This window comes from Saccoglossus kowalevskii, chromosome 5 (assembly GCF_978046115.1).
Source record: "Saccoglossus kowalevskii chromosome 5, keSacKowa6.1, whole genome shotgun sequence".
Lineage (NCBI taxonomy): Eukaryota > Metazoa > Hemichordata > Enteropneusta > Harrimaniidae > Saccoglossus > Saccoglossus kowalevskii.
Genome location: NC_140645.1, coordinates 17,215,770 through 17,231,481, shown reverse-complemented (window position 1 = coordinate 17,231,481; position 15,712 = coordinate 17,215,770). Strand labels below are relative to the sequence as shown.

The window sequence follows — 15,712 nt, the reverse complement described above, 5'->3', positions numbered from 1 at the left end:
CAGGTGTACTGCATATCGAAGATAGATAGTACTGCCTATCTATGCACTACCTGGCACAGACACCACGTGCTGAACTAGTAACACGGGTCTATGATATAAATTACTTATTATGTATTTATTAATTGATGACATTTGATATTAGGAGCATAGAAAACCATATGGTAAATTAGTAAAGTTGCTAGTGCCAGTATCTAACCATAACCCAGGCATTATTATTGTATCAAAATTTTACTGAATTGTGATTTATATCAGAAGACACTGAAACACAATGAAGATGTTCAATGAATTTGGGAGATAGTCACAAACAAACCTATCATTCACTCAGACATCCAGACAAATTCTGGCTCTACGAACAGCAAATTTACCCTGAATAACAATGAATACATTTAGCAGGTTCAATATTGATCATTATATTCCTTTAATCAACAATAACTGGCGGAGTTTGGTCAGCTAGTCACACAAAATGGAGTATTGAATAAGTGAGCCCATGTGTTCCAAATATTACTGTACATTTTGTTCCAGTTTTTTTAATATAAAAAATACTTATTCCATAAATGTTTTCTATACATTATATATAATGTACTTGCTCTCAGGCGCACTAACACTCATTAGACATCGCTGTTGTCAATCTTAGGCACAAACAGCTGCAAAAATTTCGAAATTATTCTGACACCCAATATTGCAAATGTATGCAATGACTGACCCGATTGGAACACTATACAAAAGAAAAAAAACAAGTCTTATGGCACTCATTCTCTCGAATAGGGTTTTTTTCAGGACATTTACAGGTGCAACTGAATTTATGATTAAATAACATGTGTTAGCATCTGATATTATTATCGTCTCATTAATATATATTATCGTCTCATCTTTCTATCCGACAGCTCTACAAATAATTACACAATCCGTATCGTTGGGAAATCATCTATCCACACCAGACGTCACTGACAATAAAAGCACGTCGCCTTTTGGGCACATTACAGTGGTCCACAGATACACCCTGGAATCATCACCTGGTATGTAAGCTCTCATTTTCGTGTTTTTTCTATTCACAGTCCATAGGAGTACGTATATTCCGATGTGCTGGTCGAATGTGTAGACTATCCACGACTGTTTTAGTGTATACGTTACTCGGATATATATTGCTTCCATATCACATGCGACAAAAACCTAATTGACCTTACAGTGTGAAGTAAAATATTTGACATTCTCCTGATCAAAAATTACCGTTGCACAGCTTTTAAGGAAGCACAATTTGCGAGTTCGTACCTAATACATCTTAGGGCATCCTGTCATTTGCATAAATCTTCATCAATCACTAACACAGATTTTTATCGTCCAATTGTGAAATGTGGTTATTTTGGGTTTCAAATCCTACTGTTGCCTCGCGTGTATGTTACTTTTACATAACATTCATATTTTTAACCGATATTAAAAACTGACCGAAATATTCAAATAAATACAGTTCCGATCAATCCATCAATTAAGAACTACCATCAGGATAATAATCGGTTCTAATCGGATTACTAAAATTTGTAATTTTTTATCACCCTGAACGATTCATGCGTGGGTACAAAATCCTCAATCATAATCATTAGTTTGATTGCGGATTCTTAACAATACAATAATACAGTGGTAATTTTGATTGATGGACAAAAATACAGTTAAATACAATTTTACGCATATATAGATTGAGACAATAATGCTTACGTTCAATCGTACACGTGGGACGCCACGTGTGAATAATTTTAAACTTTACTTTATTAGGTTTAATAAACAATTCTGCTTGGTATGTCAATATCGCCGCAACCTTGCAATAGTTTAGTACTAAACACGGCATTCAACACGCACCAAAATATATACCCAGTTTGTGATAGGTAAAGGCGATAAAAACATGCAATACACATACCACAGCAAGGTCGGTAGTGATGTTATCGGGATCGGGGTCAGCTATGGTAGTACACGGATCCGCGCACCGTGTCGATTTAAACGTGGACCCTTCCCGTCTGTGAAAATAGTGTGTAGGAATGCCACGCGGTTGAACCTCAAGTATTAGCCAGGATGTCACACAGTCTATTCAGTCAATCGTTATTTCGATTGCATCACCTGTACATTCATCATCCTCATACTCGTCCAATAACCGGGAAGACTATTATGCCATTAGGTGACGACTTCTGGGTCACGGAGTACGATTTATTTTCGGACATTTGTAAATGTTTTGTTAAATCTTTGGACTACAAATCCCACCTCTCAGTATTGTTATTAGTTTACATCTCTCGTGTACAATTATATGGCTACTAACAATTAGTTATTACAATAATTTCAAAGCAAACATATTCACAGTCAGCTGCACGACAGACAGCCTGGGTTAGTGCGTCTGTGTGTATGTATGTGTGTGTGTCTTTTCCACTGATGTCTTAAAATTTACATATCAGATTTGAATGGAACTTGGTAAATAGATGCTCTGTGATAATGTTCAGAACAGAATTCAAAGAAAGTGGGTACACAGGGGCAATTCACAAATCTGATGTCGGTGATTGAAATCCATAATTATAATAACATAATAAAAATATTAATTTGCCGTTTTTGTAGATTGTCTACCTATATATCAACTACTCACCAGGTTTCAATTTTAATGGAACTTGGTACATAGGTGCAATATTCATTTTTAATTTGAGTACCATTCATCGCAGAGGCGGCGGTACGAAATGTTTCAGGGGGGCGAGATATGCTCATCAACATTGCGCCGCGACCATACTAGGGGGTTTGGGGGCATGCTCCACCTTTTTGACATTTTCATAATTTTTTTGAAAACTTCATAATCCCCAATTTTAAAATATATAGCCCCTCTGAATCGTTATTTTCTGCATTTTGATGGGCAAATTTTGCTGACACAAAGGGTTTTTGTTTAATTTTGGAAGGGTGACGCCCTTCAAAATTTTTTTTCGAGCCCCCTTGTGCCGCCGCCACTACATCAACTTTCAATGAAATTTGGTACAGATGTGATTACTTCAGGGTTAAAATCCTTGTATATTAATTAGCCACATTGTGTAAATAATTTTATGTGATAAAGACATACGACCAGTGGAGAAATTTGATCAAATATATAACTAGCATACCACATGTTCATATATGTGACCTAATTACCATGTCATAACTGTATATTTCAGATAAAGGCAAGCATGTGGTCAAAGTGAGACTTCATAATATTTTGCGCGCAATACAAATTTAAATTTATGTGAATTAGAGTGTCTCTAATATAGTACATTTTTATTTGTACTCATTTGCCTCCAACACACTTAGCACAATGTTCTTTCGCAGCTTTCTTTGATTGAAATATTCTTTTAAAATCATACATTTTCAGGAAAATGCGTCTTGTTATCTTAATAACGTTGGCAACAGTCGCCACCGCATATGAATTCGTGGAAGGCGAGGTTACATGGAATCTTGATCGTATCGATCAATCAAAAGCTGTATGGCCAAAGTGGAATCCCGAAGTTGCAGAATATGACCCAATAGGTGCGTAAATATGTTTTAAATGGAGAATAATTACAGTCACCCAGGAATGCGAAATCAGAACCCACACATGTTATATTACGACACACATTTCACCAACATGGGTAAAACTATGTGAGTGACAGAATATTTTTTCAAACTGAAAGATAACATTTTTTTATCTTGTCTCATTTGTATTTCTATTATTTGATTCGGCACTGTTTTCAACACTACTACTGCTGTTTTTTTTTTCAACTTTTGACCTATTATCATTATATAGAATTATATTACAGTATTAACAAACCCAGTGATTTGTATATGCCATAATTGTAAATTATTCGACAAAATGAATTCTGGTCAACTGCAATTAGGCCTGGAATGAGCACGGCTCTGACAGTAACCAAATGCATGACAAGCAAATGCACGAGAACTAAAGTTAACCGGGTAAAATTAATCAACTCGAGAAAGAACCGAGTTGGCATTGGTCAAGAACAGTGGGGGTGGGGGGGGGCATGCCACCCCAAACGCATGACGATTCATTTCATCTGGATTACGCATAGCTTCTCTGCGATTTACGCTCCGTATATTTTAAGCGAAGCTTGGGCTCCCTCAATACATTTTGCTGGACCCGCCACTGGTCAAGAATCACGTGATTAAATATTTAACAAGACAATATGTTACATGGTTCAGTCTTTGTCATCTGCTCTCGCGTACACTTTGCAGTGTGCATGATTTTGCGACTGACGTGCCTGTAATATTAAGCTGTCAATTCGATGGAATTAAAACGAGAAAACAATTGAAGTTCATGATATAAGATCAGTGGTCCGTAAGTATTTCGAGTCCGAGCACGAGGACAAGATTGAACTCCCCGGATGATCAAACATACATCATATATCTTGGAATACATATGTACGTCATGTTAAAGCCAACTTATAATTATGATAATTAACTTCAACTTTTTCAAAAAAATATATAAAACGTTACCGATATACCAATTCGATTTGAGCAAATGCTTATAAGCGTTTTTTTTTTTTTCATCGTCACAACTTCGGAACTATTTCTTAGATTAAATGATTTGAACACTCATATGACATTGACGAATATATACTCATGCAGGCAAATCTAACAACTAATTGATCCCTAAAATATCTAAAACATAAACTGACATTGGGAGCGGGAGTTCATCGTGACTGCCTGTTTACCACGTCACTGCTATAATAAAGCAATCTGATGTTGAAGGTGTTTGGTTAGCAAACGTCTTTCATGAAATGTTAGCCAACAAATTAGGTAATTAATCTGTAACTCAGTAAACAGAAGACAAAATGTAAACAATTCAGTGATCAGATTGTATAGCTTAATGACCAAGTTGGCCATTCTGTGCTTGCTTGTCATATTCTGTTATTAACAAATATTTACACAGGCATCGCCAACTATCATTTACGTGGTCTAAACTTATTGAAACTAAAGTTATTTTGGATGGAAGTTGATTAGCTACCTTTGAAATTATAATGAAAACCAAACACAAACACATATTTCCTTGTGTGTTTAGTTGTAATTATACATATTTTGATAATATTGTGGTCTCGTCTGCGTTTTCTTGTAGGTACCGGGACCGGCAGTGTTGTTTACATTCTCAGTACTGGAATACAGGGCACACATAATAACTTTGGACCAGGAATTGTACGCCAGACGGTGATATATGATTTCGACCCAAACAATGTGGTATGTCACAAGCAGAAAATAGTTTTGCAAATTAGTATTTCCATTAGTATTTTACAAGTATAACAGAGTCACAGTCATGGGAAGAAGTCGCTCGTGACGTATATATTTAAAAAATAAAACGTTGACGACAATGGCCTCCGCGATCTCGTTGTCCATTAATTAATGTTCCAGTGTTCCAAACCGATAATGATAACAATAACCCGCGTGCAGTTCAAAATCTAATGCAGTCGATCTGATGTACCGCATTTATAATTAATGCAAGATTGCAAACTTTGTTGCAGCCTTCAGGTTCCGATACAGATGGTCGTGGTACAGCGTTGACTGGCGTGATTGGTGGGTTATATACAGGAGTTGCCACTGATATTGAAATTGCTACTGTGAGAGTTTCTGCAGATCCGGCTTCTGCAAATATAACATATGTTCTGGAAGGTAAATACTTACATACATATGTAGGTATAGTTTATTTCATTCCATGACACGGTTTATACTACATTCGTTCACAATTGACTCATAACTCAATTAAATTGAAATCATCATGACGTAAATGAGTAAAAGGAATGTCTATAAAATTGGCAGTGACATTATTTTCATATAATGCTACTGTTAATCGGAGAATGAATATTGATGCACTGATCAATAGTTATAACAAAGCAAGAAAGAAGGTGAGCGCAATAGCGGACAGTACAGTGTATTTAAATTGCACATGATTAACTATGTGCTTCAGAAAAAGTAATTATACCTTTTGTTAGCTCGTCAATAAACATTGGAGCTAATCTGCACTGGCTCGGAAGGTTGTAAATGATTAGCTAGTTTGAATTTGCATAACAATACTGACAATGAACGTGCATTCAACGCCACAAGTTTTTTTGTTTTTTTAGCCAATCAGAATTCATCTTCCGAGCCAGTGCAGATCAGCCGAAACATTGATTTCAGTTATTATTATGTTACCTCCATGTATGACTCTGATTTGGACTATCGTGTTGAAAGGTGCAATCGAAGCTTTGTATAATGTACAACACTCTGTTTGAACAATTTATGTTCTACCTTTATTCCAGGGATGCAAGCAGTTCTTGATGACTATGTTATGAGGAAAACGGCCAATCCTACAAATTATCAGCGTGGTGTCGCTATCGGCAGTGTATCTCTTGATGTATCAGTCGACCCAGCAGGTGCAGCTGCTTTGGAGGACCTTGTGGCTCAAATGGTAGCTGAAGACCTAGTAATTATTGGCAGTGTTGGAGAGAGTTTTCAAGCAGATTGCATGAACTTGACACCAGCCAGATTGTATGCAGATAATAGTGTGAGTCATTAAATCCACATTATATATATTTGCTGCGAATTCTTCCACTGCATTTGATACAATAAGACAACTGAGATTATTTTCACAGTTACTTTCAATGGTATGGCGGCACACTTTAATGTAGTGTCCTTTGTTAGATACATCTATAGTCAATCGAGTTTAAAGATTGAAAAATGAAGATTTATCAGGTGGTGGTAATTTAGCAAAAGTTCCAACGATGCTTTATCTTTAAACATTATTTTACATAGTTTTATCCTAATTGACCTGAATATGATGCTATCAACCACAACTGCAACAAAAAAACTGCTCATGCCATCAAAATCGATCTTTAAAAATAGTGTAAAATTGAAGATTAAATTCTACATTCTTAAAATGTTGCTATTATAACTCATTTGTTTGATTTTTATTACATGGATGGTCATACTTTAAAAACAATACTTAGTAGTGATTGTGCAATCAAATATAATAGAAATAACAATGATATCAATGTAACATCCAAATCATATGTCTAAAAGGGGAAAATGCTAGTCCGTGGACAAAACACGCTGTACAAGAGAAACAAACTACATAACGCAAATGCAGACAAGTTCATTACTTATGGACCCCAATGCATACAGCCATGAAATTATGTAAGGTGTTTCGAAAAGTGTAAGCACATCCTGCTCCACATGTGGTACCCGCCACATATCAGTCTGAGTTATATTCAGGTAGTGGTCTACTTCCTACATAGGACAAATGACATCAGAGACCATCTGTTTAACAGTACGACTATATTTTCTCACAAGCTCCTGATATCTGCCAAAAAAACTCTTGAATGTTCTGGCAACATGCTCTCTTGAGAAGCCTCGCTTTAATCTATGGCGCCTGGTAAATTCAGTATATGTGCCACACGCTCTAGCATGGCAAACATATTGTGAAATGTATGCACCATAGGCTGGAGCACGGGGAATGTTACTGGAAATATGTGGAAAATTAATAATGGCGAAATGGAAATCATCTTTTTTCGTCACATAGTCTAGTAGACATAGAGATTAATTGCAGATAAATGTCTGTTTGTGCTTTTTTTATCTTTTAACAAGTTTTGAAGAATGTCTGCGTCATATGAGTAAATAACTAAATCTGGCAGTAAGGGAACACAATTAGTTCTCATTGGAATGCCGATGGTTTATTGAAAGAGGTGTCCTTCAAACCCAATGAATATGTTGTAGATTAAGAATTCAAGCATACTAACAATGTCGTCCTCTGTACAGAATATCTTTGCATCAGTTTTGTTGACATTTGTAGCCTAATACAATGTATTTATATCTATGTAAACCATTTTTTAAAGAAAGCTTTATAAGGTTAGCCAATGACTTTCAGGAATTGTTTGTAAAATAGCTGATATATAATGAAAACTGCTGCCTTTATAGATAGTTTGAAATGTACATTATAACATTCATCAATTATGTATTAAAACTCAGAAGTGTCCAGGTTGTGCTTGTGAATTACTATCAAATTTAAAATAATGACAAATAAAATCGGCGTCATGGGCCAATTTTATTTTCATCAAACAGTAATTTTCACATGTATTCACAAATATCTAAATTGCAATAAATTGTTTCACCCACAAAGATGGACATCATAATTATTCGTTCAGTGACACCTGATGTATTATTTTAAAATATTATTTCTAATTTAATGTAATCTTATTTCAGATCATTATTGCCGGGGGAATAGACGGATTGGACTATAAAGACCCTGTGTCAAATGCTGGCGAATGTGCTGAAGTATGGGGACCTATGCAAGAGATTTGGAGTTCGGCAATTGATCCAAATGACAATTCTAGGGTTGATTACTACGCGCTTACTGATCATAGACTGATATTTGCTACTGCTCATGTGGCAGGTATTTTTTTTTTATTTGTTGATTTGTTTGATAGTGCCTTAATGATAGTTCATTGCAATAAAAGACAGTCTTCAATTCAAGTACTTTGGTACGCAGCTAATTAAATACAACACAATAAATTTGAAGTGAAAACTAATAAGGGTAGCATTAGATAAAGGGATGCAATATATAATTGTAATTGCTTTTAAAAATCGGCAGCCCAAAATAGAATGTAGTACTCACCTACATGCTCTATACACATATTGCAGAATTTGAATCAATACAGGCAAAATATTTCAAGAGCGAAATGTGAAATGAATATTAATATTTATATATCAATACGTCCAGTAATTCCATGATTGGTTCAAACACAAAATGAATATTGTTTATATATACATGACTGTGTATAAGGCAGAAACCCACTCATATGCATATTTGTGAAAAATGACGAGTTCAAATCTGAACACGTATTTTCAATCCATGAGCAGATTTATACACTAACAAGGACTACAGAATAATATTACTATCACATAATCAACATGCGTTTACGTCTTAGCCATTCATCTCAATGTATCAAACATCTGTACAATGTCAGACATGGAAAATAATTATTCAAATCCTTCATATAAAATGCATTGTGAAGATAGAAATACATTTTCTGATTACATAAGTTAAATCATGGAACACTATCATAGAACATGCCGAGCATTGGATGGTGTTAACATTTTTTGTGTTGTGATATTACATGCGACAGATCAGTGTATGCAAATAAATCTACTACCACACTCTTGTTTGTATATACAGGCGTTGCAGCTGTCATACGTAGCTACTGCCCAAATACTCCGAGCAACCTCGTAGGAACAATGGTTATAGAGTATGCCTTAGCAAATGGTGGGACAGCACTTATGCCTGGTACCGAAGAAGAGTTAGGTCCAGTTATTCGTATTGCGTATGTATATTTTATTTGTCTCGTTTTAAATATTAAAACTTAAACTTCGGTGACAGCTTACAGTTTGATCAATATATTTTGTATAATGCAATTACATGTTAATCAGAACAGTATGTGCTTAGCAGTTGTTTAGTAACGCATCTCATCTCAAGAAACTTATATTTAATAAATTTAATATTATTATTGCTAATTGTGAAAACGTTGATAATGAATTAATGTTGATAAGTGTAAAATTTCTATTTTTTTCTCTGTATTTCACAGGACCTCCAAAGAAACTCCCGTTTGCTACTAACCTTAATTCTAATTAATTCAGTAATGTAAATGTGAATTCAAATAAATCTATGTATGCATAATATTTTTGTTTACAATTATACAAACATTCATCTCTGTGCAGCACAACAATGTTGCATACGTCGCATATTATTCATATAAAAAAATACGCTTATATAAGTTATAACTCACGAGAAGGGAAAAAATACCCTTAGCATGAAATAGTGGCATTATATTTGTTTTAGGTTTAAGGTTACACAAGCTACCCAATCAATCGTCCTTCGATTTTGAAACAGGATAGTTGCTAGTTGATTTCGTTTTTTGATTAGTGAACAAATGGTAGCAAGAATTCTACTGTTGGTAAACGTTACTAACAGCAGTGTGAATCAATAAATTTATCAATTATACAATTATTGAATTAAGAACTTATCAAACGCAAATTATTTCACTACTCGCAAGATAAAAATGTCAGAATGGAAGTGGTTGCTATGACTCTCTCACGAACGTGCCGTACATTCTATCTGCGAACACAAATCACTAAGCTTAGAGCGTTCTCGACGAGCGTCGGCGTGGCACGCCTAGAACCGTTTAGAATCCTCACAGCGTAGAACGTGCCGGAGCGATCCAGATGCGACGTTTCAGTGGCAGTGACAATAATGAAGTGAAACTGACACTATTGTTGTGAACAATAGCGTTGTGTTTGGGGATCAGGGAACTTCATCTCGCTTGGCTGATGTCACTTACACGTAGAGGTACCAGATTCGACCCAAATAAATGCACATAAGTTCATTACAGATAGTCCTGCTTTATTCACACAAGCAGACAGCACATGCACGTTGTTGATTCAAAACAATAGTCTAACAGCGTGGGACGGAATATGCAAGCGTGGAGTCGCTATCATAACACTATACCCAAACGATAACGTTTCCTTGTAGCCATTAAATGACAAATTATACCACAATTATTCAGGAAACTGACAGGTCACTGGTAAACCACTAGTAAACAATACTAGTAAACCACAGTACATCAATTCAATAGAAGAAATATATATGGACCTCATGTTAAATGTCACTTGCAAGGGAATGTTGTAACTGTGAATATAATACATATTAGTGGCAAATGAAAGGCAACAGGAAACATTAAAATGAATCGAAGTAATCAATGACAGGCCAATACATTGAAATCAAAGTTGATGTCCCCATAAAAACTACTAATGTACCTAAATAGCCGACAACATTTAAATAAATCTAATTTTTTAATTTAAAATTGAAATGGAAACTAATTTTCCACAAATACAATGTTTCGTGTTTCTGCCAATTTGTCGACAAAAACGTCATAATGAAGATGCTGTTGTGATTTATGTTGTAGTGACCTTTTCGTCCTCCTGGTTAAAGTATATTTTTGAAGTTACATTTACAGATTGACTCAACGTTTTTCAAATTCTGAAAATTGAATTGGCTTATACAAGCTTAAGTAGGTGTCTCGTTCATTCATGCACATCATGATGTGGGCGGAAAATGTGGGGTAGAATCGGGTCAACCAAGATGCATACATATTAACAGCCTCATTCACTATACTATTACACTGTAAATTTATGTGTTTTAAAATATAACATTTTTGTCCCCACTTTAAAATTACTTTAAGTGATTTATATTTAAACACATTAAATATTTTTCTTAAAATCGCAAATGAGTTATTGTACAACACTTCTGTTTTAAAATAAAACATTTTTACCGTTTTGTGATAAAGCATCTAAAGTGTTTATAAATTTGTCCCCACTTTAAAAATACTTAAAGTGCATAATTGCGAAAAGTGTTTATTATGAAAACACTTTTATTTCGTGATGTTTTTGCTCATAACAATTATGTAAAGTGATACTATTAGAAACACGTTTTTAAAAGTGTTTCCACCAGAAACATGTATAAAAAGTGCTTATTATCACAATACTTTTAAAAGTGTTTTTACTAGTCACACATTTTGTAAAGTGTTTATCATCACGGCACTTTTAAATGTGAAACACAAACTGAATATTGACAAGTGCTCGAAACAGAGACACATTTTAAAATGTATTTGCACTGATAACATGTTAACAAATCACTAACATTAACATGTTTGAGAACAAAATATATCAAATAATGTGTTTCATGATGAGGCACTTTGCATTATTGTACAGTAATCATAACAAACAATAAACAAATCACATAATAAGTAAGAATGTATTTCTAAATATGTACATTAATAGGGTATGTTCAAATGTAACATTTAAAAAAAAACAGACATGTATAGTTGTTGTAAACGATATCACGTGAATAAGTGTGTTTACTGAAATTCAAACCTTTTGTGAAATTGTAGATACAATACCGCATATTTGTGAACATTGACACTTCAAAACAGATTGGGAATTAGCTGAAATGAACAATAACATCTATTTAAACCCTTTTCTCAATGGCAAAAATCTCTTTAGTGTGGTATTGTTGTCTCGGAAGCAGTCCCTCCGAGAATATCAAATTCCTAGGGAAAAATAGTGGAACATAAAAAAACATTAAATTCACCAACTGTGAATACATGCACTACATCTATAATTCTATTTGCTTTCATCGTTTACTTTTCTATCTGTCCAATGGGTTGATTGCTTATTTTTGTCACTTTTAAAATCACCCCTAAAACGGACGGTATCTTGAAACTATAGTTAACTAATAAACAACAGTTCTTCTCGCATAGAAGACGAAGGCACTGAACTAACAATAACCCATATTAACAGGACAAAATTAATTCCGATTATTAGCAGTATCATCTTGTCCGCTCTGATCGTTTATCTGAAAAGCATAATGCAGTGATTAATGTTTAATTAATTATCATTATTGTTCCATCGTTTGTGCAGACAGGTGGTGAAGCGGCGCAAGTTATAAAAAGGCCTCACAGAAATTTGTGGGAAATTATTAGAAGACATGTCATCTGAGGATAAATTGAATTATATCATTTGAATGCTCTTGCCGTTATCGACGAAAGTGAATGCAATTGACACGTCACTGTGTAGCATAGTGGTTGTTGTACCAGACTCATGATCGGTAGTCCAAAGTTCAAATCCTACCTTAGGCTGAACATCAAAGGGTCGACCCCTACCCTGGGCGAGTGTGCCACAGACTCAATGGGCAGGCCAACTCCACTGGCCGAGATTCATTTCACTAACGAATGCGACTTGTGGGGAACCTTGGTCAAGGTCCGTAGGTGCTCGTGTTCGACCGGGCCTGGTTGACACCAGGATAGCGCATTACAAATTGCCATGTGACAGAGAGATGACCACACAGGCCTGTCATGTATTTAATATTCCTCAACTAGTTTGTCTGATTTTTTACGAAGTTTTTGGTACTTGATGTCGACATCGAAGAGGCTAACAATTGGTTAATTGAACGAGCGCACCGTACTCCAACAGGTCCACCTCGAGGTGGGGGCAGACCAAGACCGATTCACTTAAAGTTTTTAAGATTTCCGAATAGAGTTTTGATGTTGAAAACCGTTTCACGTAAATTGACATGGTCAATAATCTGAAAGGTCAAAATGTGAACCGTGCTGTATCGGATGACGTGACTGCCAAAGGAAATTATTTTTGACAAAGAAAAATGACTTCAAGCTCAAATTCCCGAAGAAGAAAGCGTTTATTCCACTACAAATACCAGCCATGTTACTTTATGAAGACGGCAATTGGAAATTAAAACGTTTCCTTTATGACGAGGAAGTGCCACAGTAAGAATTTGGTATGTGTTACACAGCTGTCACATTTGCGGATATGTTTACTCCTATTGGACTGTAATTGTTTTGTTTTTGTTTTATCTGGGACTATTTAACTGAAACTATTTATTATTATTTTGTTAGCAACATTACGTGTCTTTTTTTTTGTCTTGTGTTTTCGGCCAACTACCATTTTATCTTCTTGGTTATTCAAGTCATGAGTGTTTTTTTATGATCTGGTGTACGAGCGTGTGGTATATTTTAGTTGATAATGAATACGTTATCATTCAGCCTACTCTCATTAAATGTGAGGGGCATCCGCAATAATTTAAAAAAAAAAAATTGCCTGGGTGAAATAAAATGCCAATGATATAATTTTTCTTACAGGAAACGTTTAGCTCACAAGAAATTGAAAATCAGTGGATGAAAAAGTGGAAAGTAAAACATGATTTTTCCTATGATACAAACCATAGCCGTGGGGTCTGTATTATTATCCGTGACTCTATTGATTACAATATTCATAATATATAAACACACACCATTGCTCGGTTCATCTGTTTAGACCTCACTATTCAGAAGGTTGATATTATTTTATGCAATAGTTATGCCCCAACAGGTTGCCATAGCTCAGACTAAATACACTTTTTTGATAATGTTAACACAAAAATTTGAGAATTTAATTCAGAAGGAGACAAACAGGTGATTTGTGGAGGGATCTTAATATATGTATGGATTGACCGTCAGGGTGGAAATTTGAGACACGGTCAACATTTACTGAATACTGTTATTGATATTTGGACGGTGAGAAACCTCTTAAAAACACTTTACTTGGCGTCAAAGAAACCCACTGATTTAAAATCGTTTGGACTATTTGTTAGTTTCGAATCTTCTCCAGGATAGTGTCTCAATTTTGACATCAATCTCCTCAGATCATTCAGCAATTTGTAAATATTTTGATTGTGATGTGTGGGGAAAGCATGGTAGATCCTATTTGAAATTTAACAATACCTTATGAACTGATCAGGGTTATACTACCCAATTAACTCAGCATATAAATGAATGGCTACACGAATTTAAAGAGATAGATGCAAGAGAATTGTAGGTGTTACTGAAATACAAAATAAGAAATTTTTCAAGTTCTACTCAAGCCCATACAAAACATGAAAAATTATCCAATTAGAGAAACAAATGTCAGATTTTGAGTTAGACCCCAATTAAACATATTTACAAGCAAAATCTCAATTGGAAAGTTTTTGGAATGAAAAAAACATGTGGAATTATTATTCGCTCAAGGTGTGATTGGTATGAGTTGGAAGAAAACAAATACTAATTATTTTCTAGGTTTAGAGAAACTCACAAAGCTAATACAACAGTAAAGCGTTTAACCAACAATGTAAAAGAAATAACCAATTCTCATCAGATACAGACTGAAATTAAACACTGTTATTCAAAATTGTATGCTGCTAACAAGATACAGACCCGCCAGAAAGTATTTACGCACCACACTACACGCAGCTACTACCTACGATATCATACAATAAAATAAACTCAATAACGGTTTGAATAAATATATTTATATATCTAATAAAATATGCGTTTTTACACACATTAAAAACAACAAAATTGTCATTGTCATGCAGGATTGAATAAAAACGGCAGTCTGAACGAAACAGTGAAAAAACGTTCGAATTCTCTATGGAGAATACCGTGTAAATATTCATGAAGACATAGAACGCGGTGATTGTCAATAATGCGTGTGTCCACCTCTTCGCTGGATGACTTCTCTGAGCCGTTTTGGCATGGTATCGACGAGTTTCCGACACCTGGAACTGTCCCCAAGCTTCCATTATACTCGCGTATAAATCCTCGATGTTAGCAACTGGTCGAGAATGCACCTCTAAATCGATCAACTCCCAAAGGTTCTCTATAGTTTTCAAATCTGGAGAATGTGCAGGCCAATTCAAAGTGGTAAAGTTGTCGAAAAGATATCCGTACTCTTGTGGATTATTTAGAAAATCCCTCACTGCCAATGCCGTGTGAACGGGGGCATTATCCTGTTGGAAAGGAAAATTGGGTCTAACGAGTCTTAGTGCCAACGGTATCATTTCGTTTTGCAGGATATCTAAATATTTCCATCGATTCATGGTCGTCGGTATACGGACTAGCGACCCTAAGCCGGTACCCGAAAAACATCCCCACACCATGACGCTACCACCACCACATTTTATTGTAGGTTTAATGCATTTCAGCTCGTACTCTTCACCTGGTCTCCGACGTACAATCAATCTTCCATGGCTACGAAACACCGTAAACTTTGATTCGTCCGACCAGATAACTTGAGCCCACTGCGCCGGAGTCCAATCGATGTGTTGTCTGGCAATTGC

General features: G+C 35.3%; 1 protein-coding gene across 1 annotated transcript; it reads left to right on the top strand.

Moving 5' to 3' along the window:
* The first annotated feature begins 3,368 nt into the window (after nt 1-3,368).
* Nucleotides 3,369-9,682, top strand: LOC102804427 (uncharacterized). Its single transcript, XM_006812378.3, has 7 exons — nt 3,369-3,519; nt 5,099-5,217; nt 5,499-5,646; nt 6,273-6,517; nt 8,212-8,401; nt 9,185-9,329; nt 9,591-9,682. Exons 1-7 carry the CDS (start codon nt 3,369-3,371, stop codon nt 9,619-9,621), a joined length of 1,029 nt encoding a protein of 342 aa, XP_006812441.1. The 3' UTR covers nt 9,622-9,682.
* Nucleotides 9,683-15,712: the final 6,030 nt, after the last annotated feature.

Coding starts and splice junctions, on each gene's coding strand:
- LOC102804427 (XM_006812378.3), top strand. CDS start 3,369: ATGCGTCTTGTTATCTTAATAACGTTGGCAACAGTCGCCACCGCATAT. Junction 5,647..6,272: donor TATAACATATGTTCTGGAAG/GTAAATACTTAC, acceptor CCTTTATTCCAG/GGATGCAAGCAGTTCTTGAT. Junction 9,330..9,590: donor GGTCCAGTTATTCGTATTGC/GTATGTATATTT, acceptor TGTATTTCACAG/GACCTCCAAAGAAACTCCCG.